The sequence below is a fragment of the Melanerpes formicivorus genome, unplaced genomic scaffold (assembly GCF_026170545.1).
Source record: "Melanerpes formicivorus ecotype bairdi unplaced genomic scaffold, bMelFor1.0.p_v2 SCAF_119, whole genome shotgun sequence".
In the NCBI taxonomy this organism is placed as follows: Eukaryota; Metazoa; Chordata; class Aves; order Piciformes; family Picidae; genus Melanerpes; species Melanerpes formicivorus.
The window spans coordinates 1,360,816-1,388,087 of NW_027142471.1; the positions used below are offsets into that span (position 1 = coordinate 1,360,816).

The window sequence follows — 27,272 nt, forward strand, 5'->3', positions numbered from 1 at the left end:
GTGCCCCTTGGCCCCAGCTGCCTGTGGCACTCCAGTGCTGGGCCAGAGAGCTCTGAGCATCCCTCCCCTGGGGCTGCTGGGCACAGAGGGCTGAGCTGCTTCTGCCAGTGGGGAGCAGGGCAGGGGGGTGGGAAGGGGCAGTCAGGGTTAGGGGCCAGAGGAGGTCACCAAGATGCTCAGAGGCTGCAGAGTCTCCCTTGTGGGCAGGCTGGGAGAGCTGGGGCTGTGCAGCCGGCAGCAGAGAAGGCTCCAGGCAGACCTCAGAGCAGCCTTGCAGTACCTGAAGGGCTCCAGGAGAGCTGGGGAGGGACTGTGGACAAGGGCTGGGAGGGACAGGATGAGGAACAATGGCTTTGAGCTGGGAGAGGAGAGACTGAGACTGGAGAGAAGGAAGAAATTGTTGGCAGTGAGGCTGGGGAGAGCCTGGCACAGGCTGCCCAGGGAGGCTGTGGCTGTGCCCTGCCTGGAGGTGTTCAGGGCCAGGCTGGATGAGGCCCTGAGCAGCCTGGGCTAGGGGCTGGCCCTGGAGGAGCTTTCAGGTCCTTTCCAACCCAACCCTTCTGTGCCTGTCCCCCAGCTGCCTCCTGTGCTGTGCCCCTCCCTTGGCTGGTGCCTTGGGTTCCTTTGGGCACCTACCCAGCACCACCAACCCCTCCTTCCCCTCACTGCCAGCTGAGCTCTGGCCCCTCCTGTGGGGCACCTGGCCCTTACCTCTGCTTCCTCTCCTCCTCCTCGCCCCCCAGGCTGAGGCCTGGGCTCCCTGTTGTGCCAAGCCAGCCTCTGCCTCCCCTGCCATGGTCTGGCCCAGGTGTTGCAGCATCTGGGCAGCTGCCAGCAGGCCAAACACCTCCTTTGGGTTGCCAACTCTTTATTCCCATTACCCAGGGGAGGAAGCAGGTCCTGGCCCCCCTTGCCCTCCTGTAACAAACGCTGGCAAGAAGGATTTGCCAGAGGCAGCCCAAGCTCCAGTGTGCTGTGGGAGAGCAGCAGCTGCAGCACAGCAGCCCAGAGCCCTGCTGAGGGCACAGAGGAAGCTGCAGAGCTGCAGCAGCCAGGGGTGAAGCCAGCAGGGTGCCAGCTCCCCCCTGTGCAGGGGCACAGCTGGCACAGCCTGGGGCAGGGGCTGGGAGGGTTCAGAGTGGTCCCAGCCTGCAGAGCGGCTCCTGGAGCCACCTGGGACTCAGCCATCTCCAAACCTGCCTGAGCCTGCAGCCCATCAAGCCCTGGTGCCAAGGCGAGGCCTGCAGGGCCACAGCTCAGCCTCAGTGGGCAGCAGCAGGGCCAGAGGGGCTCTGAAAGGGCAGAGGAAAGAGCAGAGGAGCAGGGATCACAGGGCCAGGGAGGACACTCAGACCCCACTGGGTTATGGCTCCTGCCACAAGGCAAGAGTGACCCAAGGCAGCTGGGGCCGCCCCTGGGTGCCAGACAAACCCTGCCACACAGACCTTCAACACCATCCTGTGCCCTCCCTCAGGCACCAAACCACCCAGGAGGAGCAGCTCAGGGACAGCAGAAGGCACAGGGGTGAGACACTGCCCAGGCTGAGCAGCTGAAGCCTGCAGCCAGCTTGGGCTTACAGAGCCAGGGGCACAGAGGGACCCTGCCTGAGCCAGGGGCACAGAGGGACCCTGCCTGCTAAGCCAGGGGCACAGAGGGACCCTGCCTGCTGAGCCAGGGGCACAGAGGCTCTCTCCCTGCTGAGCCTGGGGCACAGAGGCTCTCCCTGCTGAGCCAGGGGCACAGAGGATCTCTCCCTGCTGAGCCTGGGGCACAGAGGATCTCTCCCTGCTGGCCCAGGGGCACAGAGGCTCTCTCCCTGCTGAGCCTGGGGCACAGAGGCTCTCCCTGCTGAGCCAGGGGCACAGAGGATCTCTCCCTGCTGAGCCTGGGGCACAGAGGATCTCTCCCTGCTGGCCCAGGGGCACAGAGGCTCTCTCCCTGCTGAGCCAGGGGCACAGAGGCTCTCTCCCTGCTGAGCCTGGGGCACAGAGGATCTCTCCCTGCTGGCCCAGGGGCACAGAGGCTCTCTCCCTGCTGAGCCAGGGGCACAGAGGCTCTCTCCCTGCTGAGCCAGGGGCACAGAGGCTCTCTCCCTGCTGAGCCAGGGGCACAGAGGCTCTCTCCCTGCTGAGCCTGGGGCACAGAGGCTCTCTCCCTGCTGAGCCTGGGGCACAGAGGCTCTCTCCCTGCTGAGCCAGGGGCACAGAGGCTCTCTCCCTGCTGGCCCAGGGGCACAGAGGCTCTCCCTGCTGGCCCAGGGGCACAGAGGCTCTCTCCCTGCAGCCTTCCTCTGCTCCTCTCATTCCCTGCTCCCTCAGGCTGGTGCAAGGTGGTTCTGGAGCTGCCCAGCTGAGGTGCTCCTGGGGCAGCCCTGCAGGCTGAAGGTGAAGAGCACCAAAGGCAGGGAGAAGCAGGGCAGGGGCAGCCAGAAGGCACTGGGGGACACCTCCCAGTGAGCTCCCCCCAGGCTCCCCCTGCATGGGCAGCATCCTGTGTCTGTGCAGCAGCCACCACTGGCACAGCCTCTGCCCTGGGCTCCCAGGATGGTGCTGCCTGGCCTGTGCCAGCTGGGAGCTCTGCTCTGGGCTCTGCAGCTGCCCCCAGCAGCCAGCTCAGGCCCTGCTGTGGCTGGGCAGGGCTGCAGCCCTTCCCCTGAGCTCCTCTCAGCCTGGCTCACCCTTGCCCAGCTCTGGCCACTTCTCCAGGCTGGGGCCACAAAGCAAAGCTGAAAGCAGCAGGGACAGGACATGGACCTCAGCTGGTGCTGGTCACAGCTCCAGCACCACTCCAGGCAGGACCAGGAGGCATCTCCAGCACCAGGCCAGCTGTGTGCCACAGCTGGAAGCGCTCAGCCCTGGGCACAAGGCTGGTGGAATGTGTCTGAGGGGCACTGAAATGGGGAGGGGGAGGGGCAGGAGCTTGGGCTGGGCACAGCAGCACAGCCCCCCCAGGTCTGCAGGGGCAGAGGGAGAGGTGAGGCAGTGCCCAGCTGTGGGGCCCCAGAGCTGAGGGGACAGGGCCATGCTGGGCACCTCTGGGGCACTGGGAGCAGCTCTGGGGGGGGCACAGTGCAGGGGACACTCAGCAGCCCCTCCCCAGCCTGAGGGACATTCTCCACCCCAAGGCACTCGACTCCAGGGGACTGCTGGCAACTGGCCCCCAGTGGAAGGGGCCCACAGCCACTGCAGCTGGGGAAGCACAGCAGAGCCCCCTCCAGAGCCAGGAACTTCACAGCCCCATAGCAGAGGGGAGCAGAGCAAGGACCTGCAGCTCTGCAGCAGAGCAGGGAGGCTCAGAGCAGCTCAGCACACAAGCCCAGCTCAGCTCTGTGGGCACAACCAGAACCATCCCCTGGCCTGGGGAGGAGCTGGCACAAGGTGCAGAGGTGAGACAGGCCTGGGCTGCCCCCAGTGCAGCTTCAGCAGGGATGGGAAGCTGCCAGGGGCTCAGAGAATCCCAGGCCAAGGCAGGAGCTTGGTGCTGGGTACCACTGACTGTGAGCAGAGCCAGCAGCTGAGGCTGTGGCCGTGCTCCAAGGCCCTGCCCCTCCTGCCTCTCTCTGCTCACCCTCAAGCTGTGCTCCCCCCCAGTGCCACTGCAGCCACCAGGGTCCCTGGCAGCTGGCAGAGGGAAGGCTGAGGGCAGCTGCTCTGCCTCTGGCCCTGCCCCTGCCTGCCCACGGGCAGCAAGGTCCTCTTCTGCCTCCCAGCCGAGCAGGCCCTACCCCTGCAGGCGAGGGCAGCGCAGCCCCAGGCCCAGCTGCACAGCCCAGGGAGCTCTGCTCCCCCCCGGGGCCGCAGGAGGAGCTGCTGCCCAGCAGCAGCCAGAGGAGAGGGCAGTCTGGAGCACAGGGTGGGTGCTGCTGGGGGCAGCCTGGCAGCTCAGCCCAGGTAGTGCAGGATGAGCAGCATCAGGAGGCAGGTGAGCAGCATCCCCCCAGCCATGAAGTACTTGTCCTGGAAGGCTCTCTTCTCGATCAGCCTCATCACCGTGTTGGACAGCCCCAGCATGTTGGCCACGTCCAGCAGCTTCTTCTGGGTGCCCTGGGGGCAGGAGAGGGCACAGAGAGCTCAGCCCCAGGGCAGCAGCTCCCAGGCCACAGAGAGCTCAGCCCCAGGGCACAGAGAGCTCAGCCCCAGGGCAGCAGCTCCCAGGCCACAGAGAGCTCAGCCCCAGGGCACAGAGAGCTCAGCCCCAGGGCAGCAGCTCCCAGGCCACAGAGAGCTCAGCCCCAGGGCACAGAGAGCTCAGGCCCAGGGCACAGAGAGCTCAGGCCCAGGGCACAGAGAGCTCAGGGCTGCTCTGGCTGGGGCTGGCCCTGCTGGCTGCAGGGCTGCACTGGATGAGCTCTGGGGTCCCTCCCAGGCTCCAGTCTCTGTCCTGCCCTCTCCTGCAGCAGCAGGGCCTTGGCCCTCTCTGCCAGCTGCACTTCTGATGCCTGCTGCCTTCCCAAGAGCCCTGCAGGACTCAAGTGCCTCAGGAGCCCCTCAGGCACTGCCTTGAACCAGGGCCTCAGCCCTGCAGGCTCAGCAACCCAAACTCCTGAGTGAAGCAAAGCTCCACTCCTGCCCCTTGGTGACTGCATGTCCCCAGCCCCTGGGCTGACCCTGCACAGCCATCCAGGGCCCAACACAGAGGACACTGCTCAGCCTGAGAAGGCTCCAGGGAGACCTCAGGGCAGCCTCCCAGGACCTGAAGGGCTCCAGGAGAGCTGGGGAGGGACTGGGACAAGGGCTGGGAGGGACAGGGTGAGGAACAATGGCTCTGAGCTGGGAGAGGAGAGACTGAGAGTGGAGAGGAGGAAGTTGTTGGCAGTGAGGCTGGGGAGGGCCTGGCACAGGCTGCCCAGGGAGGCTGTGGCTGCCTCCTGCCTGGGGGTGTTCAGGGCCAGGCTGGATGAGGCCCTGAGCAGCCTGGGCTGGGGGAGGGGTCCCTGCCCATGGCAGGGGCTGGCACTGGAGGAGCTTTGAGGTCCCTTCCAACCCAACCCAACCATTCTGTGACTCTGAGATGTCCTCTGCTGTTAGCCCCTGAGCTGGTCCTGTCCTGCCTGTGCAGCCCATGGAGCTCAGGGGGGGATTCCTCTGACCAGATGCAGGCATCCAGCACTTCAAAGCCTGAATCCTCTGGCAGAGCAGCCCCAGAGCAGAGAGAGAGCTGCCCCCAGCTGAGGCTGAGTGCAGCAGAGAGGGAGCTGCCCACACCCTGAGCCCCAGCTGCCCCCAGCACACTCTGTGTCCCTCTGAGCAGCTCCTTGAGCAGGCTGGGCAACTCCAGAGAGATCTTTGCTCCTGAGACATGGGGACAGGGAGCTGGCTCCAGCAGTGCTCAGGGAGGCTGCCCTGCTGAGCTGCCTCAGCCCTGGGGGAGTCACCATCCTCCTCAGCAGCCCCAAGCACAGGCACTTCCCAGCAGCTGTGGGGCTGCTCTGGGGCTGCTCAGCAGGAGCTGGCCACAGCCTCCCCTCCTCCACCAACCAACCCAAATCAGCAGAGGGCAACAAACCAGGGCTGCAGCTGGGAGCTGTGCTGCAGGTGAAGCTGCCAGGCCCCACAGAGAGCTCAAAGCATCGCAGGATGGGAGGGGGTGGAAGGACCTGCAGAGTCCAAGCCCCTGCCAGGGCAGAGCCACCCAGGGCAGGGTGCACAGAACACACCCAGGGTGGTCCTGAAAGTCTCCAGAGGAGACTCCACAACCTCTCTGGGCAGCCTGCCCCAGGCCTCCAGCAGCCTCACTCCAAAGAAGTTTCTGCTCCTGCTCAGATGGAACCTCCTGGGGTCCAGTTTGTGCCCCCTGCCCCTTGGCCTGTCCCTGGGCCCCACTGAGCAGAGCGTGGCCCCAGCCTCTTGCCCCCCAGCCTTTAGCTCTTGCTGAGCATTGCTCAGCTCCCCTCTCTCAGCCTTTGCTCCTCATGGAGCTGCTCCAGGCCCCTCAGCAGCTTCAGAGCCTCCCCTGGGCTCTCTCCAGCAGGTCTCTGCCCCTTGTGCTGTCCCTGGGCAGCACTGAGCAGAGCCTGGCCCCTGCATCCTGCCCCCCACCCCTCAGATGTTGATGGACATTGATCAGATCCCTCTCAGCCTTCTCCTCTCCAGCCCAAGGAGTCCCAGGAGGTGCCCAGGCTCCAGGGGCAGGGCAGTTGCAGCCCCCCCAGCCTGCAGCAGGGGCCTGGCCCCAGCTCAGCAATTGGCTGCCCAGGGCCTGGGCCTCACAGCAGGGCCGAGCCCGGGGTGTCCTCGGGAAGACAAAGGGTGCCCCCACCTTCAGTGTGACTCTCTGGTCCCTCAGCCCCTGCAGGATGCTGGTGCCACTGCCAATGAGCTCATCCATGCCCCGGTGGGCACTCTGCAGGGACTCACTGAACTGCAGGCTCTCCTCGATGGGGATGGAGGTGGCAGAGTCCTGTGGGCGAGAGGCAGCTGCTCGGCTCCTGCCCAGGCAGGGCCAGCAGCCAGGGGCAGCAGGGGCCCAGGGGGCTGCAGAGAGCCTCCCATGGGGGCTGCAGAGAGCCTCAGCTGGGGGGCTGCAGAGAGCCTCCCATGGGGGCTGCAGAGAGCCTCTGCTGGGGGGCTGCAGAGAGCCTCCCATGGGGGGCTGCAGAGAGCCTCTGCTGGGGGGCTGCAGACAGCCTCCCATGGGGGCTGCAGGCAGCCTCTGCTGGGGGGCTGCAGACAGCCTCCCATGGGGGCTGCAGAGAGCCTCTGCTGGGGGGCTGCAGACAGCCTCTGCTGGGGGGCTGCAGACAGCCTCCCATGGGGGGCTGCAGAGAGCCTCTGCTGGGGGGCTGCAGAGAGCCTCTGCTGGGGGGCTCTAAAGGACAGGACTTGGAGCAGCAGCAGCTGAGGGGGAGAGAATGGAGAGGCCTGCAGGGAGGCACAGCCTGGCTCACCCCCGGGGCTGGCACCCAGCACCCCCTAGGGGCTGGCACACAGCTCCCCCTAGGGGCTGGCACACAGCGCCCCCCAGGGGCCGGCACACAGCGCCCCCTGGGGCTGGCACACAGCGCCCCCTAGGGGCTGGCACACAGCTCCCCCTAGGGGCTGGCACACAGCGCCCCCCAGGGGCCGGCACACAGCGCCCCCTGGGGCTGGCACACAGCTCCCCCTAGGGGCTGGCACACAGCTCCCCCTAGGGGCTGGCACACAGCGCCCCCCAGGGGCCGGCACACAGCGCCCCCTGGGGCTGGCACACAGCTCCCCCTAGGGGCTGGCACACAGCTCCCCCTAGGGGCTGGCACACAGCTCCCCCTAGGGGCCGGCACACAGCGCCCCCCAGGGGCCGGCACACAGCGCCCCCCAGGGGCCGGCACACAGCGTCCCCCCGGGCCTGGCTCTGCTGGGCAGCTTCCTACCACTCTGCCCCAAGCCTGCAGCTCTGTGGGGGGCTGTGATCAGGCCTTCAAGGGCAGCCAGGACAAGGGATGGAGGTCAGAGGGACAGAAGAGAGTTTTCCATCAGCTCAGGGAGGAAAGGGCAGGAAGAGAGAAGAGCGAAGCAGCAGAGGAGGCTTCCCAAGGAGCCCTCTGAGCACTGGAAGGCTTCTCAGGCTTCCTGCCACAGCTCTGAGCACCAAGAGGCTGCAGGACAGGGGCTGGGAGCTGCCCCCCAGCAGCTCAGCTCCCTGAGGCCTGGCTCACAGCACCCAGACCCAGAGCCAGGAACTCTGCAGGGGAGATGCTTTGGCTCAGCCAAGCTGTGACCCTGCCACAGCTGGGCCCAGTTCTGTCACCTGCACTGCACCAGAGGCACAGAGGGGATGGGGATCCCTCCCTCTATCTCCCTCTCCAAAAGCTCTGCAGTTTGATCCCCTCTGGACACCACTCCACTGGGAGTCCAGAGAGCTGCTCCTGGCTCCCACACTGGGTCATGGCCAGGAATGGCAGTGGGAGGAGGTCAGTGTGGGAACTGTGCCTGAGCAGCCAGCCAGGAGCAGAGCTGGCACTGAGGGCAGGAGGTGGCTGCAGCCTGCTCCCCAGTGTGGGACAGCACCAGGCCTGCTCTGAGCACACTCAGGTGGCTGCTGTGGATAGAGAGTGAAGGTGGCAGTGACAGAGGGGACAGGGGCTGGAGTGGGACTGCCTGCAGCTGCTGCCACCCTGCAAGGGGACAAAGAATCAGCAGCTGAAAGCCAACAGAGCTGTGAGCAGCTGCAGGTCAGAGCTGGGTGAAGAAGCTGTGGCAGAAACTGAGCAAATGGGAATGGAGCACTAGGGTCAGACTCACAGAAGTGTTGGGGTTGGAGAAGGCCTCCAGGACCACCCAGTCCAACACCCACCCAGCCCCCCCATGGCCACCAACCCCTAGCCCCAAGGGCTGGGGACTCCACCACCTCCCTGGGCAGCCTCTGCCAGGCCCTGACCACTCTTGCAGCAAAGACATTTTGCCTCCTCTCCAACCTCAGCCTCCCCTGGCACAGTTTCAGCCATTTCCTCTCCTTCCATCCCCTGAGCCTGGGGAGCAGAGCCCAACCCCCCCTGGCTGCAGCCTCCTCTCAGAGCTGCAGAGAGCAAGGAGGTCTCCCTCAGCCTCTGCTCCAGGCTCAACCCCCCCAGCTCCCTCAGCTGCCCCTCCCCAGCCCTGCTCTCCAGCCCCTTCCCCAGCCCTGCTCCCCAGCCCCTTCCCCAGCCCCTTCCCCAGCCCTGCTCTCCAGCCCCTTCCCCAGCCCCTGCTCCCCAGCCCCTTCCCCAGCTCTGTTGCTAACTTGTTGAGCCAAGTCTTGGGCTGTCCTACCCCAGCCTGCAGAGCAGAGCCCTTGGGCTCACTGCTGCACCTCAGATATTGATTATCTCCAAGATTCCACTCCCCAGGCAGGAGCTGGCAGGGTGCTTCACTCAGCACAAGGCAGCAGCTTGCTGCAGGGGATCAGCAGATCTTTCCCTTCCTGTTTGTGGCCTTCTCCAGAATGGTCCAAGGGAAGATTTTAAAGCTCAGGACCATACTGACCTTCTGATCAAGCTCAATGCCCAGCTCACTGCTGCAGCTCTCCCAGGCCATGCTGCAGGGTCTGCTCAGGCTGCTCACAGGCTCAGCTGCCATTTCTGGGTGGTGGAACAGGCTGGGATGGAGCTGGAGGCTCTGTGAACCTCAAACCAAACCATCAGGCTGAGAACCCCCAGAGAGATCAGCACTGCCCTACTGCCCCTGTGTGCTGCAAGGGGCTTGGAGTGCATGGCCCTAGAGCAGCCCTGCAGCACCTGGAGGGCTCCAGGAGGGCTGGGGAGGGACTCTGGACAAGGGCTGGGAGGGACAGGCCTAGGGACAATGGCTGGGAGCTGGGAGAGATGGTGTGCAGATGACACTAAGCTGAGTGGTGTGGGACTGAGGGACAGCATCCACCCAGAGGGACCTGGGCAGGCCAGGGAAGTGGTCTCCTGAGAACCTCATGAGGGGCAACAAGGCCAAGGGAAAGTTTCTGCCCCTGGCTGGAGACTGAGACTGCAGAGGAGGAAGAAATTCCTGACAGGGAGGCTGGGGAGAGCCTGGCACAGGCTGCCCAGGGAGGCTGTGGCTGTCCCCTGTCCCCTCCCTGGAGGGGTTCAGGGCCAGGCTGGATGAGGCCTTGAGCAGCCTGGGCTGGGGGAGGGGTCCCTGCCCATGGCAGGGGCTGGCACTGGCTGAGCTTTGAGGTCCCTTCCAACCCAACCATCCTGTGCTTCCCTGAGCAGCCTCCTCCAGCCCAGCTCTACACCAGGCCCCAGCTGGGGCAGGAGTTCAAAGGAGCACACAAGAGTCCTGCTCTTTTCTTCCCCTTGAGGCACCTTTCAGCAGCTGAAAGGAGACAGCTGTGCAGGGGAGGCTTGGGCTGGAGGGGAGGAGAAAGTTGTTCCCAGAGAGAGGAATTGGCCACTGGGATGTGCTGCCCAGGGAGGTGGTGGAGTCCCCAGCCCTGGAGGTGTTCAGGAGAGGCCTGGATGTGGCACTTGGAGCCATGGCTTAGCTCTCAGGAGGGGTTAGGTAGTAGCTGGGACTTGATGACCTCTGAGGTCTTTTCCAACCTGGCTGACTCTGTGACTCTGTAAGAACCAAACCCCAGCCCACTGCTTGTTTGCATTTGCAAGCCTGGTGCTGGCCCTCAGCCCTGCTCTGCTCACACAGCTGCCAACAGCTGCTGGAGACCTCTCTCTGCCTGCAGAGGCACATCACAGCTCAGGCTTCCAGTGTGCTGCTGGAGCCCTGCTGATCATTCTGAGCCAGCCCCAAACCAGCTGAGTGCCACTGCCCTGCCAGCAGCACACTGCCCAGGTGGTGAGGCAGTGGCACTGGCACCTCCTCTCCTCCTTGTCCCAAGAGCTCCTGACCACACAGCTAGGGACTGTTTGCTTTGGGGCCTTCAATCACACAGCAAGCAGTAAGAAGGCAGTCAGACCCCCAGGAGAAACACTTGGAAAGAAATAAACCCAAATAAACCCAAATTAAACCAATTAAACCCCAAACAAAACCAAACCAACTCTCAACCCCCCAAAGTAAAACCAAATCAAGCCCAAATAAAACAAAGTGTGGCCAGCAGGGCAAGGGAGGTGCTCAGCTCTGGTGAGACCCCACCTGGAGTCCTGCCTCCAGCTCTGGAGCCCCTATGGCAAGAGGGATGTGGAGGGGCTGGAAGGTGTCCAGAGCAGGGCCAGGAGGAGGAGCAGAGGGCTGGAGCTGCTCTGCTCTGGAGACAGACTGAAGGAGTTGGGGCTGTTCAGTCTGGAGAAGAGAAGGCTCTGAGGTGACCTCATTGTGGCCTTCCAGGATCTGCAGGGGGCTACAGGAGGGCTGGGGAGGGACTGCTCAGGCTCTCAGGCAGTGCTAGGACTAGGGGGAATGGAATGAAGCTGGAGGTGGGGAGGTTCAGGCTGGAGGGGAGGAGGAAGTTCTTCCCCAGGAGAGTGGTGAAGCCCTGGACTGGGTTGTGCAGGGAGGTGGTTGGGGCCCTGTCCCTGGAGGTGTTTGCAGCCAGGCTGGATGAGGCTCTGGGCAGCCTGATCTAGTGTGGGGTGTCCCTGCCCATGGCAGCGGGGTTGGGACTGGCTGATCCTTGTGGTCCCTTCCAGCCCTGACTGATAGTAGGATACAATTGAAAACACACACAAATAGAAGCAAGCCCAAAGGCAAACCCAAGTAAACCCCAGCTAAACCCCAGCTAAACCCAGTGAAAAACCCTACACAAAATAAACCAACCCCAAATCAAAGCAATTAAACCCAAAATAAGACCAAAGGAAAGCCAAAGAAAGCCAAACAACCTCCAGATCTAAAAGCCAAAGGACAAAGCTAAGCCAAGGGCAAGCTGCCCCCAGCTGGGCACCACTCAGAGCTGAACTGCTCTGGGCAGCTGCAGAGCAGGGCCCTGCCCCGGGGGGAGCTCAGCCCTGCCCCGGGGGGAGGCTCAGCCCTGCCTGGGGAGAGGCTCAGCCCTGCCCCGGGGGGGAGCTCAGCCCTGCCCGGGGGGGAGCTCAGCCCTGCCCGGGGGGGAGAGCTCAGCCCTGCCCGGGGGGGAGCTCAGCCCTGCCCGGGGGGAGGAGCTCAGCCCTGCCTGGGGGGGGAGAGCTCAGCCCTGCCCGGGGGGAGGCTCAGCCCTGCCCCGGGGGGAGCTCAGCCCTGCCCGGGGGGAGCTCAGCCCTGCCCGGGGGGAGCTCAGCCCTGCCCGGGGGGGGGAGAGCTCAGCCCTGCCCGGGGGGGGAGAGCTCAGCCCTGCCCGGGGGGGGGGGAGCTCAGCCCTGCCCGGGGGGGGAGAGCTCAGCCCTGCCCAGGGGGGGAGAGCTCAGCCCTGCCCCGGGGGGGAGCTCAGCCCTGCCCGGGGGGGAGCTCAGCCCTGCCCGGGGGGGAGCTCAGCCCTGCCCGGGGGGGGAGGTCTCAGCACTCCCAGGGCCAAGCCCCTGCTCCAGTGGCTCCAGCATGGGTTCCAGGCAGGCATCAAGGAAACTCCCCCAGAGGAGCTGGGGCTGGGCAATGGGAGGCTGCCTGGGGCCTGCTGCCAGCAGGGCAGAGAGCTGAGACCAAGCCAAAGCTGGGCACTGGGGCACTGAGCTCACTGCCCCTCCCTGACCTGCTCTGGGTGCAAGGAGAGAAACCCAGGAGCAGCAGCTGCTGAGTCTCTCCCTGCTGCTTCTCAGAGCCCAACCTCTCCTCATGGGAGAGCTGCACTGCCCAGGATCAAAGTGCCAGGGGTGGGAAGGGACCTGCAGAGCTCAGCCAGCCCAGCCCCCTGCCAGGGCAGGGCACCCAGGGCAGGGCACCCAGAACACATCCAGGGGGGTTGGAAGCTCTCCAGAGCAGCAGACTCCATCCACAGCCTCTCTGGGCAGCCTGCTCCAGGGCTCTGCACCCTCACAGGGACAAAGTTTCCCCTCCTGCTCCCCTGGCAGCTCCTCTGCTCCAGCTTGCCCCCAGTGCCCCCTGTGCTGTCCCTGGCCAGCCCTGAGCACAGCCTGGCTCCAGCCCTGAGCAGAGCCTGGCTCCAGCCCTGCACCCCTCAGGCTCCTCTGCTCCCAGCCCCAGCTGCCTCAGCCTGGCCCCACAGGAGATGTTGCAGTGCCTGCAGCAGCTCTGTGCCCCTGGGCTGGACTCCTTCCCACACACACTGCCTCTCTTTCCTATCCTGAGTCCCTTTCCATCTCTCCTCTATCTTTCCATCTCTCCACTGCTGCTGCAGTCTAACAGAGAGCTGCTGAGCTGCTGGCTGAGCTCCTGTGTGAGAGCAGAGGGAGAGGGGCAGGGAGAGGGAGGGGGGCAGGGAGAGGGAGGGGGGGCAGGGAGAGGGAGGGGGGGCAGGGAGAGGGAGGGGGGGCAGGGAGAGGGAGGGGGGGCAGGGAGAGGGCAAGGAGGGTGAGGGCAGGCAGAGAGGGGCAGGTGAGGGCAAGGGGGGGGGAGCAGGCAGAGAGGGGCAGGCAGAGAGGGAGTGGGATGGAGAGGGGCAGGGAGGGAAAGGGAGGACCAGGGAGGAAGGGAGAGAGGGGCAGGGAGAGGGAGGGGCAGGGAAGGGGAGGGAGGGGCAAGGAGGGAGAGGGGCGGGGAGAGGGGCGGGGAGAGGGGCGGGGAGAGGGGCGGGGAGAGGGGCGGGGAGAGGGGCGGGGAGAGGGGCGGGGAGAGGGGCGGGGAGAGGGGCGGGGAGAGGGGCGGGGAGAGGGGCGGGGAGAGGGGCGGGGAGAGGGGCGGGGAGAGGGGCGGGGAGAGGGGCGGGGAGAGGGGCGGGGAGAGGGGCGGGGAGAGGGGCGGGGAGAGGGGCGGGGAGAGGGGCGGGGAGAGGGGCGGGGAGAGGGGCGGGGCAGGGCCTTACGTTGGGGGCGAAGGTCCTGGCCAGCAGCTCCTGGCGCTGCCGCTCCTGCTGCTCCCGCGCCAGGCGGCGCTGCTGGAAGGTGCGGAGCGCGCTCTGCAGGTGCTGCACGTCGTACTTGAGCTGCTCCACGCGGCTGCAGGGGGCACAGCAGGAGGCCAGAGGTGACCCTGGGCCCGGCAGCGGGGGGGGGGGGGGGGCTGGCAGGGCCCTCCGGAGCTCACCCGGCGCCCCCCGGCGCCCCCCAGCGGCCTCCCCCAGCCTGTGGAACCCCTGCCAGCAACAGCTGGGGAGGAAAGGGCTGAATGCAGCAGCAGGGGGGGCTGGGAGGGACCTCTGGATCCAGCCCAAGGCCTGCCCCACAGGGCTCCCACAGCAGCACAGTGCCCAGGGGGGGTTGGAAGCTCTCCAGAGGAGACTCCACAGCCTCTGGGCAGCCTGCCCCAGGCCTCCAGCAGCCTCACACCAAACAACTTTCTCCTCCTGCTCAGGTGCAGCCTCCTGGGTCTGTGCTCATTGCCCCTTGTCCTGTCCCTGGGCACCACTGAGCAGAGTCTGGCTCCAGCCTCCTGCCCCCCAGCCCTCAGATATTGATCAACATTGATCAGATCCCTCTCAGCCTGCTCCTGGCCCAACAGCCCCAGGGCTCTCAGCCTTTCCTCACAGCAGAGAGGCTCAGTCCCTTCCTCATCCTCATAGCTCTCTGTTGGGCTCTCTCCAGCAGTTCCCTGTCCCCCTCGAGCTGGGGAGCCCAGAACTGGACAGAGCACTCCAGAAGTGGCCTCCCAGGGCAGAGCAGAGGGGGGCAGAGCCTCCCTCAACCTGCTGGCCACACTCTGCTCGATGCTCCGCTGCCCCTCTTGCCTCAAGGGCTCACTGCTGCCCCATGCAGAGCCTCACTGGCAGGCAGGCTTCTGCCATCTGGAAGATGAAGGCCAGGCCAGAGCCATGTCCCAGTCTCACATCATCTCTGCCTCCTTCTCCAAACAACTCTTTAACTGGAGGGCAGCTGACTGTGAGGCTGAGCTCCTGAGCTGCCTTGGACATCCCAGCCCAGCAGGAGTCCCTTCAGGAGCTGCCCACAGGCTGGGAGAGATGGCAGGGTCTGAACAGTGCCTGTTTCACCACCCCCTGCACATAAAGGTTTGAGCTTTCCAGTTTCAGTGCTCCAAAGGAGCTGTGAGGAAGCTGAGGACAGACACAGCAGGAGCCAGAACCAAGCACTGCCAGCCCAGCCCCAGCCTGGCCTGAGCCCCAGCAGGGTGGGCAGCAGGGGCAGGGAGGGGATTCTGCCCTCTGCTGTGCTCTGCTCAGACCTCCCCTGCAGGGCTGGGGCAGCTCTGGAGCCCTCAGCACAGCCAGGGAGCTGGGGGAGCAGGGCCAGAGGAGGGCCACAGCAGTGCTGGCAGGGCTGGAAGCCCTCTGCTGGGAGCCAGGCTGAGAGAGTTGGCCTTGGGCAGCCTGCAGAGGAGAAGGCTCCAGGGAGAGCTTCTGGTGGCCTTGCAGTGCTTCAAGGGCCCAGCAGAGAGCTGGGGACAGAGCTTTGAGCAGGGCCTGATGGGACAGGACAAGGGGGGATGGTTGGAAAGGGCAAGAGGGAGCTTGGGAGTGGAGAGAAGGAGAAATGTTTGGCAGTGAGGGTGGGGAGAGCCTGGCCCAGGCTGCCCAGAGAGCTGGGAGCTGCCCCATGCCTGGCAGCAGTGCAGGGGAGGTTGGTTGGGGCTGTGAGCAGCCTGCTGTGGCTGGGGCTGTCCCTGGGGGCTGCAGGGGGTGGCCTGGGTGAGCTGTGGGGGTCCCTTCCCCCAGCCCATGGCATGGTTCCATGCTAACCAGCAGCATGACCTAGGGCTGAGTGTTTGTGAGAAGCAGTTCAGCAGTGCAGGAAGCATCTCCACTGGGATAACCAAACCCCAGAGCTCCACTGCCCCTGGTCAGTGTTTGGGGACTGTAAAGCCCAGATGTGAACTTCAGACCTCTCCAGAGGTGAGAAGAACTCAGGGAAGCACAGAAAGCAGTGGGCTGGAAGGGACCCTCCAAGGTCACCTTGTGCACCCCCTGCAGTGAGCAGGGACAGCTGCAGCTAGAGCAGGCTGCTCAAGCCTGGCCTTGGATGTCTCAGGGCTGGGGCCTCAACCACATCCCTGGGCAGCCTGCCCCAGTGTCACCACCCCACTGAGAAGAGCCTCCTCCTCCTGATGCCTCCATCTGCCCCCAGTGTCTGCAGAGGCAGCTGGGGAGCAAATGTTAACAGCAGAGCCACAGAATCAATTCCAGCTGGGAGCTGCAAGTCCTGAGCCCTCTGCTCCCCCCTCCTGCTCCACCCAAGCTTCACAAACCTCCTCCCCTAGGAGAATGGAACAGAGAAATGACAGCAGCTGAGGCAGCTCAGCTCCTCACCTCCCCAGGGGCCACTACATAGAGCAGCAATGGTTGGAAGCCTTCCTGAGCCACTGCCAGAGCTCAGCCTGGGGTCCAGCTGCACCAGCAGTCTGTGCTCAGCTGCAGGGAGGAGGCTTTGCCTCACTCAGCCCAGAGCTCAGCTCCAGCAGCAGTCTGTGCTCAGCTGCAGGGAGGAGGCTTTGCCTCACTCAGCCCTGCTCTGCTCAGCCCAGAGCTCAGCTCCAGCTGCAGTCTGTGCTCAGCTGCAGGGAGGAGGCTTTGCCTCACTCAGCCCAGAGCTCAGCTCCAGCTGCAGTCTGTGCTCAGCTGCAGGGAGGAGGCTTTGCCTCACTCAGCCCAGAGCTCAGCTCCAGCAGCAGTCTGTGCTCAGCTGCAGGGAGGAGGCTTTGCCTCACTCAGCCCAGAGCTCAGCTCCAGCAGCAGTCTGTGCTCAGCTGCAGGGAGGAGGCTTTGCCTCACTCACCCCAGAGCTCAGCTCCAGCAGCAGTCTGTGCTCAGCTGCAGGGAGGAGGCTTTGCCTCACTCAGCCCTGTTCTGCTCAGCCCAGAGCTCAGCTCCAGCAGCAGTCTGTGCTCAGCTGTAGGGAGGAAGCTTTGCCTCACTCAGCCCTGCTCTGCTCAGCCCAGAGCTCAGCTCCAGCAGCAGTCTGCTCAGCTGCAGGGAGGAGGCTTTGCCTCACTCAGCCCAGAGCTCAGCTCCAGCAGCAGTCTGTGCTCAGCTGCAGGGAGGAGGCTTTGCCTCACTCAGCCCAGAGCTCAGCTCCAGCAGCAGTCTGTGCTCAGCTGCAGGGAGGAGGCTTTGCCTCACTCACCCCAGAGCTCAGCTCCAGCAGCAGTCTGTGCTCAGCTGCAGGGAGGAGGCTTTGCCTCTCTGCCTCCATCTTGCTGCTGCAGAGCAGGGAGGTTAAGTCATGCAGAGCACAAAGGTTTTGCTCTAGCCTGAAGGCAAAGACTTCCCCACCCCATGGGAATGCTGCCCCCCAAGAGGGCAGAGCAGGGACTCACAGCTTGGCATTCTGGCGCTTGCTGGGAGGCTCTTTGCTGGAGAGGATCTCCAGCCTCTCCAGGCTGCTGAAGATGTTGTCTATCCTGGCCTGGATCTCGTTCTCTACTACTGCAAGACAAGAAAAACGGGATTTGAATGGAAGTGCTGCAGCCTGAGAGCAGGCAGCAGCTCAGAACCACCCACAGCAGCACAAAGCCCTGAGAGATGCAAACCCTGAGTGGGCAGAGGCCACCCAGGGCCCTGCAGGGCATGGAAGGACTCTTCTTGAGCTCAGCAACTGGAGACTGTTGCCTTTGCTTCCTTCCTCCCTCCCTCCCTCTGAGGGAGGAGGAGGGAGCCAGGGAGGCCTCTGGCTCTTCCAAGAGGTCAGAGCCTGTTTCCCTCTCAGCTCCATGCATCAGGTCACAACACCAAGAGCTGAAGGCTGAACAACTGGCATTGACCTGGAGCTGAGCACAGCCTTCAGCACTGCCCTGCACCACATCCTGGGCCCCAGGCTGGGGCAGGCTGGCTGCCAGGGAAGGAGCATTCAGAGGACACAGAACAGCCTTGATGGCTGCACCCAGAGGTGGCTGTCAGTGGTCCATGGCCAGGGGGAGCCCCTCAGGGACCAGCACTGGGACCAGGCTTGGTTAACAGCTCTGTTGGTGCCATGGAGAGTGGCACTGAGGCTCCCTCAGCAGGGCTGAGATGGCACCAAGGTGAGTGGTGCTGCTGAGAGCTGGGGGGAAGGACCCAGCCAGAGGGAGCTGGGCAGGCTGCAGAGCTGGGCCCAGGACAACCTCAGGAGGTTCAACAAGACCAAGGGCAAGGTCCTGCAGCTGGGGCAGGGCAACCCCAGGCACTGATCCAGGCTGGGCAGGGACTGGCTGGAGAGCAGCCCTGGAGGAAAGGCCTTGGGGGTGTTGGGGGAGGAGAAGCTCAGCAGGAGCCAGCAGGGAGCACTTGCAGCCCAGAGAGCCAAGCAGAGCCTGGGCTGCAGCAAGAGAAGTGTGGCCAGCAGGGCAGGGAGGGGATTCTGCCCCTCTGCTCCACTCTGCTGAGCCCACAGCTGCAGCTCTGGGGCCAGTTCTGGAGCCTCTGTGCCAGGAAGGCTCTGGAGGGGCTGGAAGGTGTCCAGAGCAGGGCCAGGAGGAGGAGCAGAGGGCTGGAGCTGCTCTGCTGTGAGCACAGCCTGAGGGAGCTGGGGTTGTGCAGGCTGGAGAGGAGAAGGCTCCCAGGAGACCTCATTGTGGCCTTCCAGGATCTGCAGGGGGCTGCAAGAAAGCTGGGGGAGGGACTTTTGAGGGTGTCAGGGAGGGATAGGACTGGGGGGGATGGAGCAGAACTAGAAGTGGGGGAGATTGAGATTGGCTGTGAGGAAGAAGTTGTTGCCCAGGAGGGTGGTGAGAGCCTGGCACAGGTTGCCCAGGGAGGTGGTGGAAGCCTCCTGCCTGGAGGTGTTTGCAGCCAGGCTGGAGGTGGCTGTGAGCAACCTGCTGTGGTGTGAGGTGTCCCTGGGCATGGCAGGGGGCTGGAGCTGGCTGAGCCTTGAGCTCCCTTCCAGCCCTGCCAGCTCTGTGATTGAAACTCTCACATCCCCCCTGCAGGGTTTGCCCACCCCAGCCAACAGCCAGGCAGGGATTCAAGCCTCTGAACGCTGCTGGCAGGTTGTTAGCACTCCCAGGACAGCTGGTCCTGAGCTGTGCAGGCTCCAGCTCTGCAGCTGCTGGATGGGACCTTGAGCAACCTGAGTCTGGCAGGAGGTGTGCCCACGGCAGAGGGCCTGCAGCTGGATGCTCTTCCAGGTCCCTTCCAGGCCAAACCATTCCATGCCCACAGGAGGGGAGCTTGGCTGAGCCTGGGCCCCAGAGTGGACAAACAGCTCAGCAAAGATGTGGCCAGAGCAGGGCTGGAGCCCTTGCAAGGGGAAACCAGAAACAAAGCACCAAAGCATTGCCCCAGGAACCCATTCAGCTGCAGCTGCTTCTGCTAACCTGCACAGGACCAGCAGCAGGGCAGCAGCACAGCCCTGCAGCCCAGGGAGCCACAGAGGGCCAGCTCTGCAAGCCCAGCACAGCCCTGCAGCCCAGGCAGCCACAGAGGGCCAGCTCTGCAAGCCCAGCACAGCCCTGCAGCCCAGGGAGCCACAGAGGGCCAGCTCTGCAAGCACAGCACAGCCCTGCAGCCCAGGCAGCCACAGAGGGCCAGCTCTGCAAGCCCAGCCCCAGCCCCAGCCCTGCAGCCCAGGGAGCCACAGAGGGCCAGCTCTGCAAGCCCAGCCCCAGCCCTGCAGCCCAGGGAGCCACAGAGGGCCAGCTCTGCAAGCACAGCACAGCCCTGCAGCCCAGGGAGCCACAGAGGGCCAGCTCTGCAAGCCCAGCACAGCCCTGCAGCCCAGGGAGCCACAGAGGGCCAGCTCTGCAAGCCCAGCAGCAGCACAGCCCTGCAGCCCAGGGAGCCACAGAGGGCCAGCTCTGCAAGCCCAGCACAGCCCTGCAGCCCAGGGAGCCACAGAGGGCCAGCTCTGCAAGCCCAGCCCCAGCCCTGCAGCCCAGGGAGCCACAGAGGGCCAGCTCTGCAAGCCCAGCCCCAGCCCTGCAGCCCAGGGAGCCACAGAGGGCCAGCTCTGCAAGCCCAGCCCCAGCCCTGCAGCCCAGGGAGCCACAGAGGGCCAGCTCTGCAAGCCCAGCCCCAGCCCTGCAGCCCAGGCAGCCACAGAGGGCCAGCTCTGCAAGCCCAGCCCCAGCCCTGCAGCCCAGGGAGCCACAGAGGGCCAGCTCTGCAAGCCCAGCCCCAGCCCTGCAGCCCAGGGAGCCACAGAGGGCCAGCTCTGCAAGCCCAGCACAGCCCTGCAGCCCAGGGAGCCACAGAGGGCCAGCTCTGCAAGCCCAGCACAGCCCTGCAGCCCAGGGAGCCACAGAGGGCCAGCTCTGCAAGCCCAGCACAGCCCTGCAGCCCAGGCAGCCACAGAGGGCCAGCTCTGCAAGCACAGCACCAACCCTGCAGCCCAGGGAGCCACAGAGGGCCAGCTCTGCAAGCCCAGCACAGCCCTGCAGCCCAGGGAGCCACAGAGGGCCAGCTCTGCAAGCCCAGCACAGCCCTGCAGCCCAGGCAGCCACAGAGGGCCAGCTCTGCAAGCACAGCACCAACCCTGCAGCCCAGGGAGCCACAGAGGGCCAGCTCTGCAAGCACAGCACAGCCCTGCAGCCCTCAGCTGGCCTCCTGCCCCTGTAACCACCACAGCAACCAGCAGAGCACAGCCTGGGGGCTGCAGGGCCTAGGGGGGGGGCTGCAGGGCAGGGCCCCAACCCCTGTGTCTGAGCAGGGGCTGCAGGGTCACCTCCAGCAGCACCATGCAGGCTGTGCAGCCGTGGGGGCAGCCCTGCAGTCCCAGAGTGCCTGGGCAGAGCCACCCTGAGGAACCACCAAGCCCTGCAGACCCAGCCAGCTCTGCCTGCCTGCTCAGGCTGGGCAGGCTCAGAGCAGGGGGGGACCTCCTGGGTGGCCTCCTGGGTGGCCCTGCACTGGCAGGGGCTTGGACTGGATGATCTGTCGAGGTCCCTTCCAGCCCCTCCCATGCTGTGGCTGTGGCTGAGCAGCTCTGGCTCCTGCCCTGCCTCTCTCTGCCAGGAAAGGGCTCTCAGCAGCACAACCAACTCCTTCCCTCTGCCCTTTGATCTCAACACAGCCAAAGAGCAACCAACAAATCGATCAGCTTGTCCTCACCCCTCTGACCTCCCCCACTGAGGACAGCTGAGCCTGGCAGCCATCAGCAGGAGAGCAGCCAGCTGCCAGTGCCAGCCACAGCACTGCTGCCTTGGGCACCCTGCAGGGGAAGGGCTGAGCCCAGAGCTGCAGGAGGAAAGCTGAGAGCAGTTGGATGTCCTGGTTCCCAGTCCTGTTCCTCAGCCAACAGAGAAACCTTCCCCAGGGACTCTGAAGCACCCTGCCCCTGCCACAGCACCCTGCACAGCCTGGCTGCTGCTGCCTGGGCCCAGAGCCTGCTGGGGAAGGGACTGCAGCTGGGGGCTGCTCACAGGAGCTGGATGCAGCTGGGGGCTGCTCACAGGAGCTGGATGCAGCTGGGGGCTGCTCACAGGAGCTGGATGCAGCTGGGGGCTGCCCACAGGAGCTGTCCCCAGGGCTCAGAGCTGGGCCAGCTCTGTTTGATGTCTCCAGCACTGCTCTGGCTGAGGAGATCAGGGCACCCCCAGGCAGCCTGCAGATGGCACCAAGCTGGGTGCCAGTGGTGAGCTGCTGGAGGGTAGGAGGGGACCTGGCCAGGATGGATCCAGGGCTGAGGCCACTGGGAGGAGGTTCAACAACTCCAAGTGCTGAGTGCTGCACCTGGGGCACAACAGCCCCAGGGAGGCTCCAGGCTGGGGGCAGAGGGGATGGGAAGTGCCCAGCAGGAAAGGCCCTGGGGGTGCTGGGTGCCAGCAGCTGGAGCTGAGGCAGCAGTGCCCAGGGGGCCAAGAAGGCCTCCAGCAGCCTGGGCTGGAGCAGCAATGCTGTGGGCAGCAGGGGCAGGGCAGGGATGGTGCCCCTGGGCTGGGCACTGGGGAGGCCACAGCTGGAACCCTGGGTTGGGTTTTGGGCTCCTGAGTCTAAGAAGGACTTTGAGAGGCTGAGCAGGGCCAGGGAAGGGCAACAGAGCTGGGGAGCAGGGGGCTGGGGGGCAGGGGGCTGGGGAGCAGGGGGCTGGGGGGCAGGGGGGCTGGGGAGCAGGGGGGCTGGGGGGCAGGGGGGCAGGGGAGCTGGGGAGCAGGGGGCTGGGGGGCAGGGGGCTGGGGGGCAGGGGGCTGGGGGGCAGGGGGCTGGGGGGCTGGGGGGCAGGGGGCTGGGGGGCAGGGGGGCTGGGGGGCAGGGGGCTGGGGGGCAGGGGCTTGGGGGGCAGAGCTTTTTTCACAGAGTCCCAGAGCTGTCAGGGCTGGAAGGGAGCTGAAGGCTGAGCCAGTCCCACCCCCCTGCCATGGGCAGGGACACCTCACAGCAGCACAGGGTGCTCAGGGCCTCATCCAGTCTGGCTCTGAGCACTTCCACAGCTGAAGCCTCCACAACTTCTCCTCACCCTCACTGGAAAGACTTTCTTCCTCCTCTCCAGTCTCAGTCTCCCCACTTCCAGCCCAAAGCCACTGTCCCTTGTCCTGGCACTCCCAGCCCTTGGCCAGAGTCCCTCCCCAGCTCTCCTGGAGCCCTTCAGGTACTGCAAGGCTGCTCTGAGGTCTGCCTGGAGCCTTCTCCTCTGCAGGCTGCCCAAGGCCAACTCTCTCAGCCTGGCTCCCAGCAGAGGGCTTCCAGCACTGCTGTGGCCTCCTCTGGCCCTGCTCCCCCAGCTCCCTGGCTGTGCTGAGGGCTCCAGAGCTGCCCCAGCCCTGCAGGGGAGGTCAGCCCAGGCCAGGCTGGGGCTGGCAGTGCCTGGTGCTGGCTCCTGGCCAGCTCTGCACCCAGCCCCAGTCGCCCCTCCCCGGTCACTTACCGTGCACCGAGTCCCTGTCCGAGGTCTCCAGGCGCCCCATGTGGGACTGCACCTCGTGGACCTGCCTGTCAGAGACAAAGCCAAGGCACAGCAGAGCTCAGGCAGCAGCTCAGAACCAAACCTCCCCCAGGGCAGAATGCCTCTTGCTGTGCTCAGCAGCGCTCTGCAGGGGGCAAGAGCAGCCCTGCACGGGCAGCACCACCGAGCCCACAGCCCTGCACGGGCAGCACCACCCAGCCCACAGCCCAGCCCAGGCCTCCAGCACTCCTGGCACTTGGGCTTGACACAGCTCAAGGGCAGCAAGCTTGGTGATTGCTCCTCAGGCACTCCCAGGGCACTGCCAGCTCCCTGCTCCTCTCTGCAGCCTGAGCTGGGGCTCTCCCTGTGCCCCACACACAGCTGAAGGCTCTGCCCACAGCCATGCAGGGCAGAGCTCAGAGGCACTTCCCAGCAGAGGACAGACCTGACCAGGAGGAGAGTCGGCTCCAACGAGACCTCCCCAGCCCTGTGCACAGCCCTGCAGGCACAGAGCAGCCCAAACCCCACTGCTGCCCCACTGCTGAGCTGCAGCACCAACAGCCTGGCACAGACTCACACAAGTGCTTGGGCTGCAAAAGGCCTCCAGGACCACCCAGGCCAACATCAACCAAACCACAACCCCAAGGGCCATGGCCACACCTGGGACACCTCCCTGGGGACTCCACCCCCTCCCTGGGCAGCCTCTGCCAGGCCCTGACCACTCCTGCACCAAAGACATTTTGCCTCCTCTCCAGCCTCAGCCTCCCCTGGCACAGTTTCAGCCATTTCCTCTCCTTCCATCCCCTGAGCCTGGGGAGCAGAGCCCAACCCCCCCTGGCTGCAGCCTCCTCTCAGAGCTGCAGAGAGCAAGGAGGTCTCCCTCAGCCTCCTCTGCTCCAGGCTCAACCCCCCCAGCTCCCTCAGCTGCTCCTCCCCAGCCCTGCTCCCCAGCCCCTTCCCAGCCCCTCCCCCAGCCCTGCTCCCCAGCCCCTTCCCCAGCCCTGCTCCCCAGCCCTGCTCCCCAGCCCCTTCCCCAGCCCCTTCCCCAGCCCCTTCCCCAGCCCTGCTCCCCAGCCCCTTCCCCAGCCCTGCTCCCCAGCCCCTTCCCCAGCCCTGCTCCCCAGCCCTGCTCCCCAGCCCCTTCCCCAGCCCTGCTCCCCAGCCCCTTCCCCAGCCCTGCTCCCCAGCCCCTTCCCCAGCCATGCTCCCCAGCCCCTTCCCCAGCCCCTTCCCCAGCCCTGCTCCCCAGCCCCTTCCCCAGCCCTGCTCCCCCAGCCCCTTCCCCAGCCCTGCTCCCCAGCCCTGCTCCCCAGCCCCTTCCCCAGCCCTGCTCCCCAGCCCCTTCCCCAGCCCTGCTCCCCAGCCCTGCTCCCCAGCCCCTTCCCCAGCCCTGCTCCCCAGCCCCTTCCCCAGCCCTGCTCCCCAGCCCCTTCCCCAGCCCTGCTCCCCAGCCCCTTCCCCAGCCCTGCTCCCCAGCCCTGCTCCCCAGCCCCTTCCCCAGCCATGCTCCCCAGCCCCTTCCCCAGCCATGCTCCCCAGCCCCTTCCCCAGCCCTGCTCCCCAGCCCCTTCCCCAGCCCCTTCCCCAGCCCTGCTCCCCAGCCCCTTCCCCAGCCCTGCTCCCCCAGCCCCTTCCCCAGCCCTGCTCCCCAGCCCTGCTCCCCAGCCCCTTCCCCAGCCCTGCTCCCCAGCCCCTTCCCCAGCCCTGCTCCCCAGCCCTGCTCCCCAGCCCCTTCCCCAGCCCTGCTCCCCAGCCCCTTCCCCAGCCCTGCTCCCCAGCCCCTTCCCCAGCCCCTGCTCCCCAGCCCCCTTCCCCAGCCCCTTCCCCAGCCCTGCTCCCCAGCCCTGCTCCCCAGCCCCTTCCCCAGCCCCTGCTCCCCAGCCCCTTCCCCAGCCCTGTTCCCCAGCCCCTGCTCCCCAGCCCCTTCCCCAGCCCCTTCCCCAGCCCCTTCCCCAGCCCCTTCCCCAGCCCCTTCCCCAGCCCCTTCCCCAGCCCTGCTCCCCCAGCCCCTTCCCCAGCCCTGCTCCCCAGCCCTGCTCCCCAGCCCTGCTCCCCAGCCCCTTCCCCAGCCCCTTCCCCAGCTCTGTTGCCCTTCCCTGGCCCTGCTGCAGCCTCTCAATGCAGGGCAGGTCTCAGCACAGCACAGACAAGCTCAGTCCCCTCCCTGCCCCTGCTCTCACTACTTTAGTCTCCAGTTATGAGGTTTTTGACTCCCAGGGCTCCCAATCTCACCTCTGTGCTGCCCAAGGGATCACTGAGCTGTCCTCAGCAGCACAGCCCTTGGAACTCACTACAGACCCAACTCCACACCCAGTACCTTGCAGCCCAGACTTGCTCTGTGGCTCTGCTCTCAAAGTGGTTTCTCTGGGATGCCTCAGGCAGCTTGGACTCACACTGCCCTTAAAATGGCTTTAAGGAGCCCAGGGGTGGCAGCCAAACCTTAGTCACAGGCACCTGGGTCAGAGGAACTGCTGCAGGCTCAGCAAGACTCTTCCCATGCCACAGGAGGGGTGGGGGAGAGGTGGGCAAAGAATTAAAACGTTCAGAGTGTCCCTGTCAGCCAGCAGCAACACAACTCAGGCACTGCAGGCCCCAGAGGGGCGGTGGAACCCCAGCCCCAAAGCATCCCAGGCTGGCCAGGGCAGTGAGCAACCTGCCCCGGGGGTGACAGCCCTGGCCGTGGCCAGAGTGGATCTGGGTGGGGCCTCAAGGTCTCTTCCAACCTCTCTGTGGCACAGAGCAAAGCAACAAGGAAGGGGCAGAAAACAAGACCCTGCCCAGCAGCTCCCCCAGCCAGAACCACAGCACCAACCAGGCTGGAGAGGGCCTCAGGGCTCACCAAGTCCGAGCTGTCACCCAGCACCTCCTGAGAGCTACACCGCAGCTCCAGGAGCCACATCCAGCCCCTCCTGAGCACCTCCCCGGGCAGCACCTTCCCCTGGGCCCTGCTGTGCCTGCCAGGAGCACTGCGGGGCTTGGCTCAGCAGCAGGGCAGGGCCAGGACCGCTCTGTGCCAGCAGCCAGGAGGAGTCTCCCAGTCCCCACCCTGCCCCCTGCAGAGCTCAGCACAGCAGCCCCTGGCCCCGCCGTCTGCTTTGGCCTCCTGCCCACACGACCCTGCCCCTAAACCAGAGCTGCAGGAGCTGCAACTCGCCCTTGCCATAGCTCCTCCCCCGGGACGAGCCCTGCCTGCAAAGCAGGGAGGGACTCGCGGCTAAGGAGCTGCTTGTCCCGCGGGCCCACAGCGCCCGGGCGCCTCAGCAGCCCTGCGGCCAGGGGCACCCGCGGGGCTCCGCCAGGCCGGGCCGGGCCCCCGGCTCCGCGGCACGCCGCTGCCGCTCTCGCTCTGACGTGGCCAGCAGCCACCGGCGCCGCCGCAGCCCCGCACCGGCGCCGCCAGCCCTCTGCTCCGGGGGAGCTCCTGAGGCGGGGAAGCCGTCGGGGGGTGCCGGGCCCCTGCCGCGCCGCAGCCGTGTCCGTTCCCCTCCCCCCCGCGCCTCACGCACTTGTTGGTGTGGTGGTACAGCCCCTCCATGCCGCCGGCCGCGCGCGCCGCACACGTCACCGGCAGCCGCTTCCGGCCGCGGACGCTTCCGCTTCCGCCGCCCGCGGGCACGGACCCCGAGCCCGCGCCGCACGCAGCGCCGCCGCCGACCCGCCAGGGGGCGCGCCAGGACCGCGAGTCCCGCGCTGGCCGCGCGAGGGCCGGAAGGTGACAGCGCTGAGCCGCCCGGAGCGACCCGCGGGGAGCGCAGCCTGGCAGCGCCCCGGGCACGGCGGCCAGGGCAGGGCAGGGCAAGGCAGGGCAGGGCCACGGAGGGCAAGGCAGGGCAGGGCAGGGCAGGGCAGGGCAGGGCAGGGCCACGGAGGGCAAGGCAGGGCAGGGAAAGGCAGGGCTGGACAGGGCAAGGCAGGGCAGGGGAAGGCAAGGTAGGGGCACGGCAGGGCAGAGCAGGGCAGGGCAGGACTGGACAGGGCAAGGCAGGGCAGGGCTGGGAAGAGAAAGGCAGGGCAGGGCAAGGTAAGGCAGGGCAGGACAGGGAAAAGTAGGGCAGGGCAGGCAGATTGAGAGTGGAGAGAAGGAGAAATGTTTGGCACTGAGGGTGAGGAGAGCCTGGCCCAGGCTGCCCAGAGAGCTGGGAGCTGCCCCATGCCTGGCAGCAGTGCAGGGGAGGTTGGTTGGGGCTGTGAGCAGCCTGCTCTGGCTGGGGCTGTCCCTGCTGGCTGCAGGGGGTGGCCTGGAGGAGCTTTAGAGATCCTTTCCAGCTCAAACCATTCTGTGACTCTGAGCCTGGCACAGGATCATCCTCTGGGTGCCTAAGAGCAGCTCAGGCCACAGCACTGTGGCAATGAGCTGCCCTGCCCTGCAGCAGCCAGGAATGCATCCAGCCCCTGCTCTGTGCTCTCTGAGTTGCTGCACCCTGCCCAGAGCCTCCCTGCAGAGGAAGAGGTTGGGTGAGGACAGCTGCAGGGCTTCCCCTCCGGGCCAGGAGGGCTCTGGGGAGCAGCAGAGGAGTCCTGCTGCAGTGGTGAGCGCTGAGCTGCAGCAGTGAATTGCTGCTCTGCTGCCAAGGGGTTGAGTTTTGCTGGGAACAGCCTCCTGCAGCCCAGCCTCCCCTCCTGCCAGGCTCCAGGGCCTCCAGGAGGCCCTCAGCACATTGGCTGCTTGGGACACAGCAGCCAGGAGCAGGAGAGCAGAGCAGAGCAGAGGCTTTTGGTGCAGGAAAGCCTCTGTAAACAGGATGAAAGGGGATGGAGAGAGTCACTTACCACTGCCTGCCCTGCCCCAGGTGACCCCTGAGCCCCCCTGCAGCTGAAGGATTCCACCCCCTGCTCCCAGACAGCCCCAGCCCAGGGCAGGGATGGCCTCTACCGAGTGATCTGCAGACACCGAGGTGCATCCAGCCCCCCCCCAGCCCCCCCGGTGCACAGAGACTCCTCCAGGCGTGGCTGGAAACCGGGGACCACACTGCTCAGTCAGCTCAGCATCTCCCACAGCCATGCCCAGGACCTGCTTGGCCAAGCAGAGCCCCCAGCCAGGCCCCAGCTGCACTTCCTTGACCCCCAAACCCACCTCCTCTCAGCCAGGGGTACCTGCTGGCAAAGATTTGGCTCAGCACACCCAGGACATGGTTGA

At 65.8% G+C, this 27,272-nt stretch overlaps 1 protein-coding gene across 4 annotated transcripts; it reads right to left on the bottom strand.

The window, feature by feature from the left end:
* Positions 1–851: 851 nt before the first annotated feature.
* GOSR2 (golgi SNAP receptor complex member 2) lies at positions 852–25,710 on the bottom strand. 4 transcript variants are annotated; one of them, XM_068167562.1, is made up of 6 exons: positions 25,642–25,710; positions 22,118–22,182; positions 16,656–16,764; positions 13,255–13,387; positions 6,259–6,399; positions 852–4,043 (listed from the first exon to the last, which is right to left on the bottom strand). In XM_068167562.1, exons 1-6 carry the CDS (start codon positions 25,668–25,670, stop codon positions 3,882–3,884), a joined length of 639 nt encoding a protein of 212 aa, XP_068023663.1. In that variant the 5' UTR covers positions 25,671–25,710; the 3' UTR covers positions 852–3,881. The 4 variants fall into 4 exon arrangements, with proteins under 4 accessions (XP_068023663.1, XP_068023666.1, XP_068023665.1 ...); XM_068167565.1 differs by lacking the exon at positions 25,642–25,710 and adding an exon at positions 25,524–25,622; XM_068167564.1 differs by lacking the exon at positions 6,259–6,399.
* Between the last annotated feature and the right edge of the window lie 1,562 nt (positions 25,711–27,272).

Bases quoted from the DNA above. Each gene is read 5' to 3' on its own strand.
- GOSR2 (XM_068167562.1), bottom strand. From the start codon at position 25,670: ATGGAGGGGCTGTACCACCACACCAACAA. The intron at 16,765-22,117 runs GTAAGTGACCGG...CTTGTCTTGCAG, and splicing joins GGACAGGGACTCGGTGCACG to TAGTAGAGAACGAGATCCAG. The intron at 4,044-6,258 runs GTGGGGGCACCC...TCCTGCCCCCAG, and splicing joins ACCAGAGAGTCACACTGAAG to GGCACCCAGAAGAAGCTGCT.